A 22294-nucleotide genomic window follows, 5' to 3' on the forward strand; every position below is an offset into this window, starting at 1 on the left:
GCAATTTTGGAATTTGTTTACGAAGAATTTGACAAGTGGAGTGATTTGACGTTTGCTTTGCATGTGTTTGTAATACGAAATAATGAATAGAATAATAACACAATCTTTTAAATTCACTTTTAGTGATTTTTTACAATACTTTATTGAATTTTTTTGTAAATAAATATAATTTCCTTCACAAAAAAGTCCATGAAGTCAAATGTAGATTTGAAAATAAAATTCGTTATTTAAAATAAAATCGAAACCAATTAAAAAAGAAAATTGTTTTTTGTTTTTGTAGTTGTTTTTTTTTTTTTTTTATTTCGATAAGACATGTATTAAAGAGCTTTACAAGCTCTTCCGAAGCTATCTGTCAAATCTCAAAGCTTTGGTAGAGCTTCGATATATTTTTATATTTTGTGAAAACTTTTGTTCATATAAGCTGCTAGGATATAAATATTAGAAACAAAAGTGAAAATATTTTTTTTTTCAGGCTAGTGCAATTTTTTGTGAAAAAGAGTAGGTATACAAATTGTTTAAATAAGCTTTCTGCTTTCTGTTTTAATTTTTCAGGCCGAAAATTTTCACTTTTGTACTTTATGAGCCAATGTAGTTAAGGCTTAAGTTAGTGAAAGGGTTAAATTGTTTATCAGTAGTATTTTGTAAAAGCTCAGCATTTTGTTCTAACCTTCTGGTTAGCTAATAGTCGACATTAGCGTTTGATTATTAGTAAGGCCCAATAAAATTGAATTTAATTGAATTTTCCCGACAAACAAAAGCCATTTCTGTTGACCAGAATAGTAATTAATTTTCAAAATGTATGATTGTAATCGTGTACCGTAAAGCCAGGTACGCAGCTCGCGCTAAATTTTAGCTCCCATATAAATTATCGAAAAATTTTATCTGAGCTAAAATGGATCCCATACAAATTATCGATAACTTGTGTGGGAATTTTATCTCGGCTAAAATTTAGCTCGATCTGCGTACCAGGCTTAATGCTGGATTTACATACGTCTGCATGCTGAAAAGTAAAGGGGGATAGATACAATACGTGAATACGTGCAATCCATACGTATGAAGGAGAGGCATTGATGAAGACGAACATGTTGGTCTTCGCCATAATCTTCCTATATCTGCATATAGGAATAAGAATATGTCGTGAATCAGCTAGTGAGAAAAAATGTTTACTTTTACAAAAAGTTAACAAACAGATCTATAAGTTTAATTCTGTTTTTTTATTTCTAAACACCTGAACGCTTCCAGCTGACTTATGACATATGTCATTCGGCAGTCGGCACCGAAAAGTGTTTTGCTGTTTTGGTTATTTTTTTGCAGTTTCTTTTTATTTATCCATTTCCTGCCTCCAATTTATTAAACTATTAATTAGTAACAAAATAACTAATTATGGTTTGTGCTCTAGGAATTGAAGGTAGTGCTAACAAAATTGGTGTTGGCATAATACGAGATGGTGAAGTACTGGCAAACGTACGAAAGACATACATAACACCACCCGGCGAAGGTACCTTCCATCTCCTATCTATTATATCTATAATGTTCTCTAATATCTAATATCATTTTAAGGTTTTCAACCTCGTGAAACTGCCACCCACCATCGCCAAAATATAACTGGTCTCGTCAAAGCTGCATTGGCTGAAGCCAAAATTGATCCCTCCCAACTCGATGTCATTTGTTATACAAAAGGACCCGGAATGGGAGCTTGCTTACATGTCGGTGCATTAGCCGCTCGTACATTGTCATTGCTTTGGAAGAAGCCAATCCTTGGAGTAAATCATTGCATTGGTCACATTGAAATGGGACGTTTAATAACAAAAGCACAGAATCCAATTGTTTTGTATGTAAGTGGCGGGAATACTCAAGTCATTGCCTATTCCAACAAAAGGTATAGAATTTTTGGGGAAACTATTGATATTGCTGTTGGCAATTGCTTGGATAAATTTGCCCGAATAATCAAGCTATCGAATGATCCAAGTCCGGGTTATAATATTGAACAGTTGGCTAAAAACGGAAAGAAGTTTATAAAGCTTCCGTATGTTGTTAAAGGTTTTTAAATATTGTATAATTGTGTATAGGGCGTTAAAAAAAAAATGTTTTTGATTTTCTCGCAACCAGGGCCCTATTTCATAAAACTACAAGACTAATAATTATTTGTGAATTTACTTGTAGCTTGTAAATTATCAGCAAATTTCTGTTTCATAAAGAATTCGAATAGACTAATAACTACAAGTTTCGTAGACTTGTAACTACAAGCAAATTTACAAATGAGGCGAATGTTTCTGTTTCATAAAAGTATTTGCGCAAAAATTTATTAGTGATAGACTTGTAACTACAAGCGAATTTCTTACAAGAGTAGAAAGACTAATAAAGAAAAATATGGAGTCTAATTTGCTCTTTGAATGTGCTTTATGGATTGTTACACTTTTTCCGACTACAATTATTATTTTTATTAAAGTAAATTTTAAAATCGCGACTGACAACTTTGATGGCGATGACGATGACGACGACGACGGTATGATGACTATGAGCTGAATTTGTTCAGCGAATTCAAAGCAACAAAAAAAAAGTGTAACACACACAGCAAATTTATATGCTGCCACCACGGCTAAATCAGCAAGGGATGGGTTCAGCGAATATTATGATTTGATGATTATAATTTAATGAGCGAATTAAAATAAAATAAAAGGTAATAATAAAATTTTTGAATTCCAACTTACTTTCACCAGGGGCGTCGCAAGCTGAAATTTAAAAATGAAAAGGGCGCCAGCAATTTTTTTTGGAAAGGAAATTACAAACCTTTTGGAGCGAAAAACGACGATGGAAAATTAAAAATAAAAAGAACGAATTTACTTTCTCTAGTGGAGATTTGAAAGCTTTTATTTGTTTGGGAAACCTTGCAATTAAGTAGGGCAAAAACCCAAAATCTTTTCAACCAATTCAACAAAGAGTTTTAACGTATTAAAATGGAACGCTAAGTTCAGTTTTTCGAACTGTTAAATATTTAAACTAACTGGGTCGCGTGTCCCGCAATTTCGGGAAAATAAATCGGAACAAAAGCCAACGGATTTTTACGAAAAGGTTATCAAAATTCACCAACAATAAAACGAGTTATAATACCAAATATATATTCAAATTCTACTTATCTTTTTTTTCTGGATTGCCAACGATCCTATGTAACTTTTCCACCCCAATTTCACCCTTGACCACTCTGCCAATTTTCCTCCCAATTTTTCTTTTCCAAAAATATTAATTTTAACAACCACTAAAATTTTTATTTTCGAAAACTATTTAACAAAACTATACTGCCGAAATTAAATTCTTTATCACTTTAAAATTTTTCTAATAATTATCTTTTTCACAATTTTCCAATTTTTAATCTTTCTTCTGAGCTTGCCAGTTTAAAAGTGAACGCCAGAAATTTTTCTTCCTGGACGATCCTTTTTCGCTCTCATACCCCCAGTGCTTTCGGCCAATCCGGAACAGCCGATTCCGATCACGTCATTCAGCAACTCTCAGCTCATTGGCTGCAGAGCGCCCATGTCGGAATCAAACGGTCCTACCTACTCGCACTCTCGTTCTCCCATGGTTTTGCGTTATCATCATGGAATTCGCCGGCAGCTGAATCGTTTCCAGTGGCGGGAATTCCATGAACGCATTCAGCCATTCATCCCCATTTTTTTTTTTCAAGATAAAAAGAAAGAAAAGAATTAAAGTTAAAACAATCTAATTTCGGCTAATTTCGGCTAACAAAATGCATTTGTCCCCACCAGGATAACTAATGAGAAAAACTTGGCAAAGATGGCACCCAACCCCATTCATTTTTTCTTTTGTAGGAAAGTTGGCAATCACTTGTTTTTCACCGCGATTCTAAAATTAATACCAGTGGACTTTTGTTAGATTTAGGGGAATAGAAAAATAACCTTAGCGTTCCATCTTTTACAAAAATATATATAGGTATGTTGGGCCCTCGGCCATACTCAAATTTGAGTGTCTTCAGCAATCGGGAACCAAATGTAACCCGTGCTTTTGCTCGTATACTAATATACTTTTATGTCGACCATCTTTTGGTCAGTCTTCTGCATCAACCAGTTTTTGTTAGGCCATCTTTTGCAGTTTTAATTATGTGTTTGGTTTGACCCCCTCTGGGCCGATTTTTGAAGTTAAGGCACGACCATCTGTCGGCATATTTACATAATTAAGGCTCAACCACCTGTCGGCCGATTTTACTACTTCACACTCCCTCGGTATAATAGCAGAGTGCACTTCGTCGATTCGCACACCAATCCAATTTAGGTGCTAAGATCAAGTTTATTGTTTCTACAAATTTACTGAAAGAGATTACCAATGGCTGATGACCCATGGCTGCCCTTGTCTCTCTCAGTAAATCGAAGGAAACACCTGTAAAACAAACGGGATGAAAGGGACAGAAAGACCAGTCATTGTTGCGGTAAATTTTACCGTAACAGGATAAGGTTATAAAGTTTAATGATCAAGCTTTAAAATCAAGAATCCTCACAAATTTTTTGGTGTTAGTAATAGAAAAAAATGTACTAGTTATGTGGACATTTAATGAAGGACATTAGGTAGTAAAAGTGAAGTTAACTTTTATGTTTAACTTATATGTTTTGCCAAAATTATACGACAAAAAAATGGAATCTCAATTACTTAAAAATAATGAGTTGTTATTGCATTTGAATTTCCATATAACCTAACTATAGAGACTACAAAACTTGGACATCTGAAACATACAATTTAAAGATCTTTCAATAAATTCCAATACCTAATTTTAAAAATGCAATAAAATAACGAATAATTTCTACTAAATTTCGATAGTTTCATTAGTTTTGAGTTGCGTTGCACGGCGCGGAAAAAATTTCGTTTCGAGAAAAATGCGTTTACATTTTTCGTAACCTACTGCATTAGATTTGGAGCGCATGGGTTTGAAGACTTTCTATGAGCTTTTGATGCTTCATACAACGCTAAGATCAGTGAAAATAGTTTTTTAGATGGTAAAGAATTTTTTAAACAAAAAGTGCAAAGAGTTTCCGAGGGATTTCCACCCCTTGACGCGGAAAAATAATGAAGATTTTTGGTTATTTTTTTTTTAGAGATTAATTTACTTATAGATTAATATTTAGTTAATTTATGAGTTAAAGCTTTTTTGACGAAAGTTGCAATAGATGATGTGTTTTGCCAAGTTATTTAGTGCATCAATGTTTTAGTTCAAAGGAATTTAACAACATTTTGCCATTCAAAAATCGAACACAACAACACTGATTCATCTTTTAAGCTCGATTTCATTTGTTTGTAGCTTTTTTCTCAAGAAACATAGACTTTTCTATAGCCTAATATTTAAACTAAATGTTAAGACCATAATCTACCAAAAACCAATCTTTAAAAATCAAGCTTTTAGCTTTTAAAGCCAATAATGTTTATTATATTTCACAAATATTCATCATAATATTTCATCTCTCGCTGCTGCTACAGAAAGTTCGAATATTTGTTTATTATTTGTTTATTTTCGTTACTCCTAGTTACACTTGTAGTTTTTTAGAAGCAAAATAGTTTGAATTCGCCAGACTACAAATAAATGAAAATTTTTATGAAACAGAAAACTACAACTCCATACTTTATTTGTGCTTGTAACTACAAGTCTACAAGTACAACACTAATAGTTTTATGAAATAGGGCCCAGGGCCCTATATCATAAAAGTACAAGACTAATAATTATTTGTGAATTTACTTGTAGCTTGTAAATTATGAGCAAATTTCTGTTTCATAAAGAATTCGAATAGACTAATAACTACAAGTATCGTAGACTTGTAACTACAAGCAAATTTACAAATGAGGCGAATGTTTCTGTTTCATAAAAGTATTTGCGCACAAATTTATTAGTAATAGACTTGTAACTACAAGCGAATTTCTTACAAGAGTAGAAAGACTAATAAAGAAAAATATGGAGTCTAATTTTGGGTCATTTGCTCTTTGAATGTGCTTTATGGATAAGGTTTTATAAGTTAAATGATCAAGCATTATAATCAAGAATCCTCACCAATTTTTGGGTGTTAGTGATAGAAAAAAATGTACTAGTTGTGTTGACATTTAATGAAGGACATAAGGTAGTTAGAGTGAAATAACAATGCAGTCTTTTTAATTTGAATGATGTCAAAAAAGTGTTTGGCACTAAAATCAATCTTTTTTGTCTAGTGATAAATAGTCTTGGCTTACAAATCTGTATGTATTCAACAAAATGCAATTACCACTCAAAATAGAAGCTTTCCAGTGTAGCTATAAGCGTTTTAAAGGATATAAGTAAATAATGCGTTTTATTGCAATTTTTTCCATATAACCTCACTATAGAGACTACAAGACTTGGGCATCTGACACATACAATTTAAATATCTTTCCAAAAAATACCAATAACTAATTTTATAAATGCAATGAATTAACGATTAATTTGCACTAAATTTCGATAGTTTCATTAGTTTTTGAATTACTTTGCACGGCGGCGGCGCGGAAAAAATGTGTTTCGAGAAAAATAAATCACAACAAAAACATTACTGTTAAAAAAAGAGCCAAGTTCTCCTTTGTTGAAATTATGCTGGCACAAAAAGTACTGAGATGTAAAAGTGTACCAAGTTCTAAAGTTTGGGTTCAAATTCGTATCAGTAAAATTTTGATTGTTCTCTTGACAATTTTTCTTTTCATTACCGATTTTTAAAGTTATTTCAAAAATTGCCAAGGAAACAATCAAAATTTTATTGATACGAATTTGAACCCAAACTTTAGAACTTGGTACACTTTTACATCTCAGTACTTTTTGTGCCAGCATAATTTCAACAAAGGAGAACTTGGCTCTTTTTTTAACAGTAATGTTTTTGTTGTGATTTCACTACTTTTTGCAAGGTATGGCTGTAGAATTGAAGATCTCTATATATGATGAAAATTCAGCGGAAATGGGCGGTTGCCACGCCCCCTGGCTGAAATTCTCAAATTTTAAATTTTTTCCTTTTTATAAACTACCAGCTCTACCGTTCTACCAAATTTCAAGATTCTACAATAATCAGAAGTGCTCTATAATATTTAATGATAATTCAGCGGAAATGGGCGGTTACCACGCCCCCTGGCTGAAATTCTCAAATTTTAAAATTTTTTCATTGTATAAACTACCAGTTCTACCATTCCACCAAATTTCAAGATTCTACGATAATCAGAAGTGCTCTATAATATTTTATGAAAATTCAGCGGAAATGGGCGGATGCCACGCCCCCTGGCTGAAATTCTCAAATTTTAAATTTTTTCCCTTGTACAAACTACCAGCTCTACCATTCTACCAAATTTCAAGATTCTACGATAATCAGAAGTGCTCTATAATATTTGATGATAATTCAGCGGAAATGGGCGGATGCCACGCCCCCTGAATTGAAAATCTCAAATTTTCGATTTTTCCCTTTGTATACACCACAAGCCCTATCACCGTGTAAAATTTCAAGTTTCTACGTTAACGGGAAGTTCTCCATAATTTTGATGATCTGTCAGTGAGTGAGTGAGTGAGTGAGTGAGTGAGTGAGTCAGTCAGTTACGGTTTTTGCGATTTTTGAAGCCCTATATCTCAGAAACTACTCATCGTAAAAGGCTTAAATTTTGTGAGGAGTTTGGTTTTGACAAGCTCAATAAATGTAGCGAGTTTGAATATTCTAGCATCTTTGGTGTGGAAGTTAGAGGGGGGTCGAAAATGGCCTGAGTTGTTTCCTGTAAATAAGGGTGTAGTGCCAAAGTTGCTAGAGAACTTGGCTGGGCACTACCGTGCCCCTTGATTTTTCGTTACCTACTGCATTAGATTTGGAGCGCAATTTTTGGGTTTGAAGACTATTTAGGAACTTTTGATGCTTCATATAACGCTAAGACCACTAAAATATTTTTTTAAATGGTAAAGAATTTTTTAAACAAAAAGTGCAAAAAGTTCCCGAAGTAATATGAAGATTAAATTTGGTTATTTATCCTTAAAGATTAATTTACTTATAGATAAATATTTACTTCATTTATGAGTTTAAGCTTTTTTGACGAAAGTTGCAAAAGATGATTTGTTTTGCCAAGTAATATTTAGTGCATCAATGTTTAAGTTCAAAGGAATTTCACAACATTTTTCCATTCAAAAATCGAACACAACAACACTGATTCATCTTTAAAGCTCAATTTCATTTGTTTGTAGTTTTTTTCGCAAGAAACATAGACTTTTCTATAGCCTAATATTTAAACTAAATGTTGAGACCATAATCTACCAAAAACCAATCTTTAAAAATCAAACTTTTAGCTTATAAAGCCAATAATGTTTATTATATTTCACAAATATTCCTCATAATATTTCGTCTCTCGCTGCTGCTACAAAAAGTTCGAATATTTGTTTATTTTTGTTACCCCTAGTAACACTTGTAGTTTTTTAGAAGCAAAATAGTTTGAATTCGCCAGACTACAAATGAATGAAAATTTGTATGAAACAGAAAGCTACAACTCCATACTTTATTTGTGCTTGTAACTACAAGTCTACAAGTACAACACTAACGGCCAATTTCTTCACATGAGTCCTAAGTCAGTCTAGTACCCGGTCTAGCTAGACCAGGTCCTAGCACTAGTACTCGGTCCTAACGAAAAGTTAGGACCTGAGCATTTCTTCACATTTATAGGACCTGATCTAAAATTACAACGCAGTCCTAAGAATTAATTCGTATAAAACTGGTCTAACTGTCATTTTGACAATATTTTGATGTTTTAATTATATTATTTTGATAATTCAGCAAATTAAACAAAAGAAAATAGACAAAAAACGTTTAAATTTAGTGATATCACCATTCAGAAAATAATTTTAAAAAAATTATAATGACGCAAGAAGACCTAACAAGAAAAAATGCAAATAAAAAAAAGTTAAAATTCAAGATTCAAGTTCTATCAAGAAGTGTCACCATCAAAAATGGGATGTCATGATCTATTAATTATGACGGTCGCCTGCCGGAAGAAGAATTATATTAAGTTAAGAAATAAAAAAAGATAGTTTGCGTTTAAGACGTTTGTACTTATATATATCAATAAAAATAACAGTTTTTAAAAGCGCAGTCTTTTTTTGTGTCATTATGTCTCATAGAAGTCATTGTTGCGAGTCGGGTTATTAACTATAACTTGAAGAAATAAAAGGCTATGACTTTTTTGTTTAAAAAGTCTACCCACAACTTTTTGAATTTGTTTAAAAAGTCTACCCACAACTTTTTGAATTTGTTTAAAAAGTCTACCCACAACTTTTTGAATTGCGGGATAGATGTCATTTTCCAGCTGTGCATCAAAAATTAAATCCATTTTCTTCAAAAAAAAAAATATATAAAAGGCACAATTTCTATAAAAATGCCAAAATCAGAATAAAAATCAATAAAAGCAAAAAGTATCTATTTGAAAAGTCACCAAATCTCGTAACTGCTAATTAAATTTTGAAATAAATACAAAAAATTCAACCAAATCGTCGCTAGACTGTCGATTTTTAGGTTCTAACTTTTAAGAAGTCCTAAGTAAAAATCGGTACCAATTTGACAGTACTAGGCCTTAGTACTCGTGTGAAGAAATCACTTGGTACCGATTTGAGTCCTAACGATTGGTATAATAACCAGGTACTAGCAGAGCTAGCTAGTACCGAGTCCTAACTAGTACTCGGTCCTAAATTGACAGTTCTAGGGCTTAGTACTTGAGTGAAGAAATGAGTTGATACCGATTTGAGTACAAACTTTAGGACTAAGACCGGTTCTAGCGCTAGGACTCTGTGAAGAAATTGGCCGTAATAGTTTTATGAAATAGGGCACAGATTTTAGACCCAAAAATAGGTCCCAGAAAATTTGAGCCCTTAATATTAATGTTAAGTACTTCTGCATTGCACTTTTTTACTTCCCATAAGAATAACACAGGATTTTTTTTTATTTCTGATTCGTATAACTAATGAAGGACAAACTCCATTGCCATGCAGATGAAAAATTTTTGTAGAGAATTTAATGCTCAACAAAAAAGGTATAGGGTCAATGTGGGTAAATGTAAACAATTTCATGTCTTTTTTTTCTTTTGACTTTAGATTTTAATATGATTTTACGGAACAACTTGACAGGTATCTTCAAATGCAAATATGAAATGATGGCAATTCTTCTTTATAAATTTAAACAAATATTAACCAAAGTGTTTAAATTGCTGTCAAATATGGCAAGTTTACAAATACCCCACCATGTTTGTGTTTTTTTACAAATTCGGGGTAAATGTAAACAGTGGTTTAAAATTTAGAATTTCCTCTTTATCAAGTAGGATAACGACTTGAAAAACGTTCAAGAAGGTATTTGAAAAAAACTTTTTCAAATTCCAATAAAAGTTTTTGTTTTCTTCCTTTGATTCTTTATATAGGCACCCAATATGCATCCTGAGCAGCTCTGAACGTCATATTTTTATTTTTTTTACGTCAAAGACCGATTTTGCAACATCATTCACTGAAAACGATGTTTTGGCTACTTTAAAGTGTTACTCCGTGGCACTTTAGCAATAGTAATTGACTAAAACTACTTTATTTTTATTAAAACCAATAATTTCAGCAAAAATATATGTTTACATTTACCCCCAGAATACGTTGTTTACATTTTCCCATCATGAAAAATATTCTGGGGTAAATATAAACACATGCAAATCGACATAAATGTCCTGTATTTTAAAATTTGTTTGTTTCACATAGAATCTACATCAAAATTCGAAACTAAAAAGTATTTGCAAATTGTACTGACTTAATTGAATCTGCAAAAATTTTTAATACTTCTGAAAGACTAACGACTTGTTTGGCACTTTAAAAAATTATCTTTCACGGAAAATACGCTCGTCGAATGAATCTCTTGACAGCAATGAGTTTTATGTATAAGTTAAAAAATACATGCGTCCGCGATTTGTACTTATGTATGCATCAAAAAGATTTAACTGAAGCTTGTTATGAGCCATGTTCTCATTTACCCCTGTTTACATTTACCCACATTGACCCTACAGTGTTTTTTTTTTCATTTAATCAAATCAGTCATAAGTTATTCGAGGTCAATGGTAAATTTATCTATAATTCAACCGTTTTTTTTTTTTACAATTGACATGATTTTTATTTTGTAACACAGTGTTTCCGCATGACAGTGGAGTTCACCCTTCATTAGTTATAAGAACCAACTTTTTTTTAAATTTGGTATGCCATTTTTAAGAAAATATTCCAAAAATGTGTTTTTTGAAAATTTTATTAAATTTTTGTTGAAATCTGCTTTGTCGTTAACGAGAAATTCATAAATAAAAAAAACCGTTCTATGGCCGGTACCGTTAAAGCCGTTTTTGAAATAAATTAACTTTTCTATTTGTGATTATGACAGGTACCGTTAGTTTTGGTCCCATAAAAAAATTTCAGTTTGTCCTCTAGGAAATCACCCAAAAATGTTAACTACCAAGTTTGAAGAAAATTTATCTAGTAGTTTAGGCAGTAGCTCAAGTTACTTACAGACGGACAGACAGAATTGCCGGACGAATCCTAAACTTGCTCTATAGTAAAAATTGCGATGCGGAAGTACTTACTTAACATTAATATTAAGGGTTCAAATTTTCTGGGACCTATTTTTCGTCTAAACGAAACTTTTGAACCTGGTTCCGAGAAAACCAAACAATTTTTTTTTTAATGGCCTAATATTGAACCAGTTCCTAATTGTAAATTTTGATTTTAGGAATGGATGTCAGTTTCTCTGGAATTCTGTCTAACATTGAAGACATAGCGGATCCAAGTCGTCGGAAAAATAAACGTAAAAAAGAAGATCCCGAAGAGGAATACACAAAAGAGGATCTTTGTTTCTCATTGCAAGAGACTATCTTTGCTATGTTAGTGGAGATTACTGAAAGAGCTATGGCACATTGTGGATCAAATGAAGTAAAACATTGTACAACACGAGAAACCAATTATTATTATATTTGAGAATTTAAATTCAGGTTCTTATTGTTGGTGGAGTTGGTTGCAATTTGCGTCTGCAAGAAATGATGGAAATAATGTGCAAAGAACGTAATGGAAAACTCTTTGCTATCGACGAAAGATACTGTATCGACAATGGTCTGATGATTGCTCATGCGGGTGCCGAAGAATTTGGATCTGGATCAAGAATGAAATTTGAGGATTCCTCTGTCACGCAAAGATTTCGAACAGATGAAGTGGAGGTCACTTGGAGAGATGACTAAGTTCTTTTTTTTTTTTATTTAACGAATAAGAAATATACGAAAATTAAAAAAAAAATTATTCAGAAGAATCTAAATAAATGACGGAGAAATTTTTAGACCTTGTGGATTTATTCGTTTCTGAAAGAAGTTTGTTTTAGTTTTTAAGAATCTTTGAAAGGGACTTTTCTTCTAATCTGACTGATCTATCTCTACTACCTCGTGCTGCTCCTTTGACTCGTCCTCTTCCTCGGCTTGTTGTTTTTGACCTCATAGGAGATGGACTTTCATCTTCATCAATGATCAGGGTATTTTCCATTTAAGGCTCTCAAAAGTTTATTAAAACAACTTTTGAAAGCATTGAACTAAGTAATTACAGTTCAATTTTAAAAGTTAATGTGACCTTTAGTTCAAATGTGTTCTGCAACTGTTTAGCTCATCAGTTAAATGCAGTTGTACCCTATGACGCAAACATTGTGGTCGATGAATACACATTTTTCTATGCAGCTCCGTACTAAAAAACTAAAAGCATAACGAAATTTTTTATTCCAGATTTTGTTTTGATATTTTTATATGTTTCGCTTCAGCTGCGTACTAGGCTTGAATTATAAAACATTTTGTGAGACTTGTTTACACCATTCTAACTTTAAAGCAGTCCTCTTAATTTTGGCCAGTTACAAACACCTTTTTTTTATTTCTACAGGGTCATCCCATAACTATCAAAACGATAATCGCAAAAATGATAATCGAAAACGTGATCGTCTTTGATTTGCTCTACATAACTCAATCGCTATCGTCTCATTTTGTCATCATGAAATTGCATACTTTAGGGTGTTTATTGAAGCAATAATTGATTTGGTTGAGAAAAATAAAATGGCATCTGCCCAAAATAATTAAAAACATTTCATTTGGAATTGAAAAAGAAAAAAATATGTTTTATTTTGGAATATACATAAGCCGAAAGTGAAAGAGAAGGAAGCAAAGGTGGAGATGAAAAAAAAATGTGATTATAATCAGCCCTAAGGGAAACTTACATTTTCCACTAAACTGAAAAATACCGAGAGATGTCCGAGCTCAAACAACTATTCGCCAGGAAATCACAATAGAGGAATAGTGAAATTAAATTTTTCGCGGCTGGAATCCTGTTCACGTGAAACTCCCGATATGGCTGTTTGTGGTTATTTACATAAACAGTTTCTATAAATTGAGAAAATTCACAAAAAGGATTCATTTTGTTTACAAATTTATTCAGAACGATACCTTATTTAGCTATCGTCCAATAAATTCGTCTGAGCACAAAACGTTGTCATAATGAAAATCGAGTTACCGAAAGCAAAAAAAAAAAAAAACCATATCGTTTGAGATGATAGCGATTTTATTGAAGTTACGAAAATCAAACGATCGTCGAAGCGATATCGTGTTTCATTAATCGAGTTATGGAATGACCCCCAGAGCACAACGAAATCGTAACCGAAAATTTTATTATGCCTTTCGTTGCACAGTACGCAGTTTGATTAACGAAATTACCTGTGCTAGAATATTTGAAAGAGTTTTCAATTTTATGGAGACTTTCAATTATACGTTTTTTTTTTCAAAAGCTATGATAATGTTTTTTCCCACTTTTTTAAGATTATATACTCTACTGCCTACTTTAAAGGAAAGTAAACCGAAAGTAATGTAAACTCTGTTAATAATTTTTTAATTATACTAACCGAACATGACAGTGCCTTACATTTGTCATGACTCAACTAATAGCGTTTTCGTTTGGTCTTCCGGGACTCTCCGGAATTCTTCCGAACGATTCTGAAACTGTTCGTTTGGCACTCAATGACAGTTCTAATTCTGAAAAGAAGAGAAAATCGATTCTGAATTTTGAGGCAGAATCAAAACCAGAATCACGCTGTTGTTCATTTCTCAATTTTTAGATTTTTAACTATGCACAAACTTTAAACTATATTAAAATAAAGTGAAGAAAACAAAAAAAAAAAAATAGATAACTTAATAATAATAAAAAAAAAATAAAAAAAAACAAAATTTTCATCAGACGTTCGCATTTGATGTTTCACAAATGCAAAGAAACCCAAACTTCAGAATCAAAAAATAGTATACAACTCTGATCGTTTGGCATTCCGGATCGGACAGTCCCGGACAGTTCTAAGAATTCCCAAACGAAAACGCTATAAATTGTATGGGACACACTACTGCTAGTATAGATACTATACTACGCTAAAAATCCTAGTATCTTTCTATACCATGGTACCTTTTATTAGAATAGTAATTCCTGACACACATGTCGTAATAACTTCTACCATGGTATCTATACCAGTAGTGTGTCACGGGTAATAATGCTACCGTAGGATACCTACCCTAGTATTAGAACCATGGTGTTCGCATGATAGTTACTAGCATGGTATTCTCTGAAACACATGTATAGATTTATACCATGGAATCTAGCAGTGTGTCACGGGTATAATACTTTTTGGATTATAAAATTTTCTTATAACAACTCTGGCATCATAATCATCACGTCAAAGTGTCACCGGTTGCTGATTATAAAAACAATTTGACAACTCAACAAATTTATAGTACATTCGACTCCGATTTGTAAATATACAAGACGACAAAAATTCGATAAATAAATATTTTATTTTTAATATACCTATTCGTGTAAAGAAAAGGCATAATAATTTTAAAAGAATCACAAAAAATAATGGACACAAAAGTTGATATGAGTGGCGACATGAATGTCCCAAATCAAGATTCCAAATCACAAATAGACTTTTCAAGGTATAATATTCATGTAGACAAAACAATTAATTAAACAAAAAAAAAAAACAATAATTGCAGCAACAGCAATTAGTCATCTCCCCTCTCAACTGTCTACAAAACAAACAATACAAAAATACCAAACTAAAACGTATTTTAATTTATTTTTGTTTTTTTGATTATTTTTATAGTTTTACACAATTCAGCAAAGTTCCAAGTATTGGAGAGCTAATACAAACGATTCGCCAATCAATAAGACCATGGTCGGAATTCTTGCATACACAGAATTTCAAGACAGTGGCTAGTATGCCACGTCTATCGACACGATTCTTAAGAAATCTTTCCTATTTTCAAAGCAATTACATACTGATTTTTATCATTTTGATGATATACTGTTTGTAAGAATATGAATGTTTTTTAAAAATTAGGGGCAACTCTTAAGACTTTTTCATTTTATAGAATCACTTCGCCATTGGTACTAATTGTTCTAGCTGCATCTGCTTATATTTGCCATAGAGTGCGCAAAGCTGCAACACAATTTACAGTGTTCGATAGAACATTAACAACCAAACAACAATACATCATCATCAGCTTAGCTTCGATGCCGGTTCTTTATTTAGCTGGAGCAGGTGAACTTATGTTTTGGACTTTGGGTATAATTTTTCTAACGTTTCTGGTACAAAAATTTTGTAATAATGCTCTTATTTTTTTTCTTTTTAGGAGCTTCATGTTTTGTTATTTCCTTGCATGCAATATTCTACAATATTGACGCAATTGTTACCGAAGACACAGAAGGTTTCTTATCGGAAGTTGTTTAGATTTTAATTTATTTCTTTTTCTCCATTAACTATATGTAGATACTCGTACTTTATACGAGTACTTGTCTATTAACCTATTATATTCTATAAATCTGTATAATATTTACATCACCCAAAAAATTTATCTTTAGAATTTAGTATTAAAAAAAAAAAACTTTTGAACCACAGAAATTCACAATTTGCTTTTTCTTATAATGTTTTTCGTTTTTTTTTTGTCGGTGAAAATACAATTTAAAAGAAGCATAAATCTCTTATCAAGAGTGCTTGTAACAAAGCAACATTTAAGATAAACGTTTCCTTTGACTGGGCCGGATCTAGATTGCCAATTTCAAAATAGTTTAAACTATATATTTGTTATATTGCGAAAAGGTATTAGAGTTGAATAAACTTAGAAGAAGTATAGAATATTTGTGTCAAATGATTTTGTATGCTCTTAACGATATTAGTTAGTTTTCTGTCACAAATGGATACACCCTATGCCTATTTTGTTTAGTAATATTTTAAGTAACAATGATTGAAAAAAAAAATAGAACACGAACTGTTGGTATGTAATAGGAGATATCCTGAGAACTCCGTCAAAAAGGCTATATCATGCAACGCTCCACCGAAGTAGGAACAAAGGTAGGCCTAAAAACTCATGGTACAAGCGAATGCAAAAACACCAGCATTAATTTGGCCTCAGAAATTGAACAGTACAAAAACCTTGAGTCTTGCCGCGGATTTCTGAAGTCAACCCGGCGAACCCCACAGGCGGATCACTAGTGTAAAGCAGATACATGGGAGAGCTAGGGGATCATCATAGCTACATAGCGATAATAATAGCGCCGAATAAAAGGAAGAAGAAGATGGAAAATGGTGTTCGGGAGAATGGCTCCCAATCGAAACATTTCCCAGAAAATCGTTCGTTTTTCGTTTTAATTTTGTTCAGTTTTCGTTTATAATGATGAAAAAGCAAAATGAGAGAGAAATTTCCCGAAGATTTTTGATTGGGAGCCCTTCTCCTGAACACATTTCTTTAGGAGTTTTTATTTATAATGGGGCTGATTAGTACAACACATGTTCCGTTTTCTTTTATAATCAGCAAAACATCGAGCAAATTTTTGTCAAATTACAAATATTTGTGCGTTTCACTCAGAACAAATGAACATAGACAAATCCAGCCCATAAAATTTTCAACGGTATGCTAGACCAATTTTCTAAAGCGAAACTTGTTTGGAATCGCTTTTTTTTTATTTTGTTCCCTTTTGATCCTTCATTCCTAACAAAACGGGAAAATCTCTCTTTCTTAAAAAAAAAAAGAAAATTGGCGGAGAATCGATAATAGATAAAATATAAATCCTGAGTAAATATTTTTGTTTTTAAATATGTACTTACAGAAAAATAGTGTCTGCTACATTCGCTCATGTTTTTCTGACCATCCTGAAGCACATTTCAGAGAAAAACTAAATACTTGAAGTTTCGTAATTTCATCGACTTCATCAAAATATCGATTAACAACATTCTAGACTTTTGTTTCAATCTCGATTTCCTCTTCTTGAATTTATTTGAAAGACCATTTTTATCAAGATCTTTTGTTTTGAATTTTGTTTTCTTGACAAGTTTTTGGAAGACAACATCAACTGGGTTGGTATTCTAAGGAAGATAGAAGACAAATAAATTCAAGTTATCCCTTTCTTCCATTTCGGGATAATATCTTACCGAGTATGTACTCTCTCATTGTACTGTTGACCAAACCGAATGGCTTGGATCATTTGGGATTCATCACTAAAATTAATTCTCAAACGTATCAGAGATAGTTTGTGTTGTTTGGGTTAACTGCCATATGAGGTTAAACACCTACAAAATTGATAACAAACATGCATTCAGAAAAGCATTTTCTTAGCCAATTTCACCACAATAATTTGAATCACTAGTCGATACGCAGCGCCGCCGGGTACTGATTTGTGCTTCTTAGCTGGGATCCTTCTCGCAATAACTCAATTGAATTATAATATAAACAATATTTTCTTACTTAAAATTTTAAACGAAAAATAAATAAATTACGGAATAACCAACAACGAAAAGCAGGCAGAAATACAAAAAAAACGCAACTGAATAGATATTGTGTGTTCAAAATTATGTTTTTTGTGTTCTATGAATAAAGTTCAATAACTTCTAGATTTCAAGCAGAAATATGAGAACATTGATTCTGGATATCGCTTGCACGAATAAGTTAGTTCAATTTAATGATATGAAAACTTTTTTATTTAACGTTTAAAAAACAGTAAAAAAAATATAGCAAAGCTTATTCAGAATCTGAAGAAATATCATAGACTACTTTAGGTGCACTTCTTGTTCTAGATGACTTCCGTTGATTCATAGCATCGAGTAGTGTTGGTTGCCTCGCGGATGTTTCCTATAAGATATATTAATGTTTTTTATTCCACAATCTTGAAAGATATTTTTTTTCTTAACTTACTGATTCCATTGAAATATCCAATTGAGGCATGGCTCTTGCACCCCTACCTCTACCTCTACCACCTCTTCCCGATCCTCTTGCTTGTTTTCTTCCTCGTGATGTTGTTGGTTCAGGTGTGCTTTCATCATCATCGTCAGTCATCATGTCAGTTGCCTTTGTTTTGCGGGATCCAGGGGTTCTCTTTTTGAATAAATTTTCATGCAAGCCATCTTCGTAACTAACTTTATTAGTAGTACCAAGTTTATCGAATAATTTTATAATTTCCTCATAGTTTTCCGTTTGATTGTCTCGAAAAACTTTAAGTTCATTATCAATGTCATTTTCACTGGCAAGTTCGGACATCAAATGATCAACGGCCATTGTTTGGTATATCCTATCGATGAAGTTCAAGAAGTAAGAAGTAAGCTATTGATACTTTTATTGGTAGTATTAATGGTATTAATTATGTGATACTGATGATGATGAAATCGGAATGATAGTGACAACAGATGAAGCCTTAATATATTAGTTTTTGTCGCTGGATGCTATTGATTTTGTTATTTTCTAAATTTTAATTTATTGCTGGGTTAAACTTGTTACTACTTACTGGAGAATAGTGTCTGCAGCATTTGCATCATTTTTCTCAACCATCCTGAAGCACATTTCAGACAGAACTTTCGGACTAATTACTTGAAGTTTTTTGTCTTCGTCGACTTCATCAAAATATCGATCAACAACATCCTCAACTTTTGTTTCACTCTCGACTTCCTCTCTATTAAAAGCATTCGACATGGCATCTTTATCACAATCCATTGCCTCAAATTTTTTTTTCTTGACAAGTTTTTTGAAGACAACAGCATCAGCTGGATTGGCAATCTGGGGAAGTTAGACATAAACGCATTAGAGTGACCTTTTTTTCTATTAAAAACTTACTCTTTCATTGTACTGTTGGCCAAATCGAATGGCATTAAACATCTGGGCTTCATCATTATAAATAATTCTCAAACGAATCAGAGGTAATTTGGGTTGTTTTGGATGGTTGGTGAGACGTTCTTCTGCTCGCTTAATCATTTCCTCCATTTTCTCTTTTGCTAAATTCTGCACCTTCTCAGCGGCATCAGCTTGATCTAATCCATATTCCTCCGAGAAATCACTCAGAGTTATCGACTCAAAGATAAATGGACGCACAGTTTTCAAAGGCAATGGTTGGATTTGAAATTGTTTTTTCCTAATTTGAAGGATTGCTACATTTTTCTGCAAAGATTCACCTTCTTTCAATGATGTTACCACCGAAGATCCAGGTTGAGTAACAAAGAAATTCTTCTTTGTGTTAACTTCGGCTTCAATGCGACAATCATGTTCATGACCCCAAATTATCAAATCCAAAAAATCTGGAAGAATCTCTTCGGGAATATATTCCTTCCTTCCTCGATCAACACGATTCTGATGAATAACCATGAGATTGAACCATTCTCCTGCGGATTCATCAGGTTGTTCCATTATAACTTTGCCCGCTTGAAGAAGGCGACACAAACGTGGATCGGATATATGAGAAAGACCATAAAGAGCAATTTGGGTTTCGCCTTTCTTTAACAAAATCGGTTTGATTTCAACTTGACTGAGATCGGTACAGCGACCAAAGTAGTTTATTAGACCTGCAGTGGCTAGAATATTAAGAGCACTGAGATTCTCTAATCCAATTGGATCATCACGATATCCATGAATTGAAAATACTGGAATGGATACATTAATATTGGGATCTTCGTAGTTTACCGATTGATTTAGAGCGTCATGGAACGCCAGAGACTGGTCGGACAGAAACTCAACAGATATTGGTCTATCTCCAAGCGTATATTGTCGCAAGAGCTTAAAGCATCTATAAAATGGATAACAAACTCTGACACTATAAACCTAGTAACATGCGAACTTACTTGTTCAAGGTATTTTGACTGGGAGTAGCATCATGGAACAAATTTCCGCCCAAAAGAATGAAATCAACATCTTTCTCAACGGCAAGTTCTAGAATTTCTTCGAATGTAATAAAGCTATCGTTTCCTATAGTGCAACATAAACAAATGCATTTTAATAGCGAATTTCAGCACAAAAATATGAGTCATAAATCGTTAAGCCGAGTGTTAATTTATTCTGTTCACCTCTTATTTGATCCTTTTCGCAATAACCCAAATGGTTATCCGTGGCAATCATAATATTAACAATATTTTCATATTGATCGGATGGAGTGGACATTTTGAACAAATAAATAAACAACTACGAAATGCAGGCAGGTAACAAAAAACAAAACTGCATAGACTAGGTCTGAAGTGCGTTCTATTATGCACCAATGTTAACTATTGTCAACAATTGCAATACACAGACATTATAAATGTAATATATTGCGCATGCTGTCTGGGCATCAGATGACAGATTATAGACGAAACAAAATCTTAAGAGAGTTTGACATGCATTTTGCTTTGGTAGTTATAAGTCTCCCCCAATAGATGGCGGGAATTTATTTTGAAATTTAATGCAATTTCCGGTATAGAACTGTTAAAAATAAATGAGTTTTGAAATGTAGAAATTCTTGAGTTTAGGTCGATTCTTGCTCAGGTCTCAAGATTTGTTAGACCCAGGGAATTGAATATTTAAAGAAAAAAAAAGAGTTTCCCAATCCAAAAAACAGTAGTAACTCCTTTTTTCCGAAAATAAAGGGTGGTCCAACTTAATCGCATGGTGTTTAATGAAACAAAAATTTTTCATAGGATTATGTTAATATTTTTTATTATGATAGAAGAATCTGTGGCAATTATGTGTGGGACCAAATAACGGACAAATGCTCGCCACGGCTTCGGTGGCATACCTTTCTAAGATGGTCCATATTCTCAATGACTTTAATGTGACGAATTATCCCATCCTTTAGCTCAAGAATTTTTCTTGACTTATTGACCTTCACGTACGATTTATTGATGAAAAGCCGATGCATCCACAAAAAGTGAATATTTGGTGCGGTTTATGAGTTAGGATCGCACTTCTTCGAAAATGAAGTCGGCCAAGCAGTTATGGTATTCGAATGGTGTTCGCTATCGCGATGAGATAACGGCCTTCTTGTGACCAGAAATTGATAATATGGACATGGCAGATATGTGTTTCCAACACATCTGATAGGGGTATACTCCCGAAGCTGTGGCGAGCATTAATTGCCATAGCTTCTTCTATCATAATAACAAATTCTAAGATAATTTTCTGTATTTCCGTTGGACCACCCTTTACAAGTAAATTTTTAATTGGGGGGCTCCTTCAAATTTAACTCTCCAAAAATTTCATTCTAAGTTGAACCGATATTGTCGACAGGTTGAATCGATTTTGCTATTTTCGCAATCATATTATCATGCTGAATAACTATTTTTTTACTTACTGAGAAATAGTGTGTCCAGGGAGTTCATTATTTTTCTTAACCATCCTGTAGAACACTTTGGAGAACTTTTGAATTAATTACTTGAAATTTCTTATCTCGACTTCATCCACACCACTCTGTAATACTTGTTTTTTGAGAGCATTTGACATAGCATCTTTATTAACATTTTTAGTCTCAACAGCATCACCTGGATTTGCAATCTAAGAAAAATAGAAAACAATCAAATTAAACAGATTCTTTCATTCGTTTAGGTAAATAACTTATTTTTTCATTATATTATTGACAAAACCGAATGGTATCTGCAGTTTATTTATATTATTGAAAATAATTCTCAAACGGATTAGAGGTAGTTGAGACTTGTAAGAGGTTCTATACTCGTTTAATCACTTCTTACATTTTCAAGAATTTGAATCAGTAGTCGATACATAGGGTACCAATCCGTTGTTCCTTCAATGGCAATCATTATATTACCAATATTTCCAGGTAGTGTGAAAATTTGAAAAAGTTGGTAGCAAATTAGAAAATACCTATAAAACTACGAAATGCAGACAAAAAACACAACTGTTCAGATAATTTTTTTTTTTTAATTTTAAGAACATCTAGATTTTAAATGTAAATATGAGAAGAATCTGA

General features: G+C 32.7%; 3 protein-coding genes across 4 annotated transcripts; 2 read left to right on the forward strand and 1 right to left on the reverse strand.

The window, feature by feature from the left end:
• The first annotated feature begins 1265 nt into the window (after positions 1-1265).
• On the forward strand, positions 1266-12319 carry LOC129910434 (probable tRNA N6-adenosine threonylcarbamoyltransferase). Its single transcript, XM_055987815.1, has 4 exons — positions 1266-1498; positions 1561-2040; positions 11751-11950; positions 12010-12319. The coding sequence occupies exons 1-4, from the start codon at positions 1384-1386 to the stop codon at positions 12250-12252; spliced, it is 1038 nt and encodes a 345-aa protein (XP_055843790.1). The 5' UTR covers positions 1266-1383; the 3' UTR covers positions 12253-12319.
• Positions 12320-14783: 2464 nt separating this feature from the next.
• LOC129908131 (prenylated Rab acceptor protein 1) lies at positions 14784-15985 on the forward strand. The gene is made up of 4 exons (XM_055984451.1): positions 14784-15015; positions 15186-15392; positions 15454-15647; positions 15715-15985. The coding sequence occupies exons 1-4, from the start codon at positions 14939-14941 to the stop codon at positions 15810-15812; spliced, it is 576 nt and encodes a 191-aa protein (XP_055840426.1). The 5' UTR covers positions 14784-14938; the 3' UTR covers positions 15813-15985.
• Positions 15986-18033: 2048 nt separating this feature from the next.
• Positions 18034-22205, reverse strand: LOC129908119 (double-strand break repair protein MRE11-like). Of its 2 annotated transcripts, XM_055984427.1 has the most exons (7): positions 21922-22205; positions 21662-21861; positions 20181-20304; positions 19183-20125; positions 18857-19125; positions 18271-18643; positions 18034-18207 (listed from the first exon to the last, which is right to left on the reverse strand). In XM_055984427.1, exons 2-7 carry the CDS (start codon positions 21687-21689, stop codon positions 18097-18099), a joined length of 1848 nt encoding a protein of 615 aa, XP_055840402.1. In that variant the 5' UTR covers positions 21690-21861; positions 21922-22205; the 3' UTR covers positions 18034-18096. The 2 variants fall into 2 exon arrangements, with proteins under 2 accessions (XP_055840402.1, XP_055840401.1); XM_055984426.1 differs by lacking the exons at positions 21662-21861; positions 21922-22205 and adding an exon at positions 20403-20970.
• Positions 22206-22294: the final 89 nt, after the last annotated feature.

Source organism: Episyrphus balteatus, chromosome 2 (genome assembly GCF_945859705.1).
Source record: "Episyrphus balteatus chromosome 2, idEpiBalt1.1, whole genome shotgun sequence".
NCBI classification, from domain to species: domain Eukaryota; kingdom Metazoa; phylum Arthropoda; class Insecta; order Diptera; family Syrphidae; genus Episyrphus; species Episyrphus balteatus.

Coding starts and splice junctions, on each gene's coding strand:
- LOC129908119 (XM_055984426.1), bottom strand. CDS start 20,496: ATGTCCACTCCATCCGATCAATATGAAAATATTGTTAATATTATGATT. Junction 20,126..20,180: donor AGTCAAAATACCTTGAACAA/GTAAGTTCGCAT, acceptor TCCATTTTATAG/ATGCTTTAAGCTCTTGCGAC. Junction 19,126..19,182: donor GCCAACAGTACAATGAAAGA/GTAAGTTTTTAA, acceptor TAACTTCCCCAG/ATTGCCAATCCAGCTGATGC.
- LOC129908131 (XM_055984451.1), top strand. CDS start 14,939: ATGGACACAAAAGTTGATATGAGTGGCGACATGAATGTCCCAAATCAA. Junction 15,016..15,185: donor TCACAAATAGACTTTTCAAG/GTATAATATTCA, acceptor TTATTTTTATAG/TTTTACACAATTCAGCAAAG. Junction 15,393..15,453: donor ATTTTGATGATATACTGTTT/GTAAGAATATGA, acceptor TTCATTTTATAG/AATCACTTCGCCATTGGTAC.
- LOC129910434 (XM_055987815.1), top strand. CDS start 1,384: ATGGTTTGTGCTCTAGGAATTGAAGGTAGTGCTAACAAAATTGGTGTT. Junction 1,499..1,560: donor CATAACACCACCCGGCGAAG/GTACCTTCCATC, acceptor TATCATTTTAAG/GTTTTCAACCTCGTGAAACT. Junction 2,041..11,750: donor GCTTCCGTATGTTGTTAAAG/GTTTTTAAATAT, acceptor TTTTGATTTTAG/GAATGGATGTCAGTTTCTCT.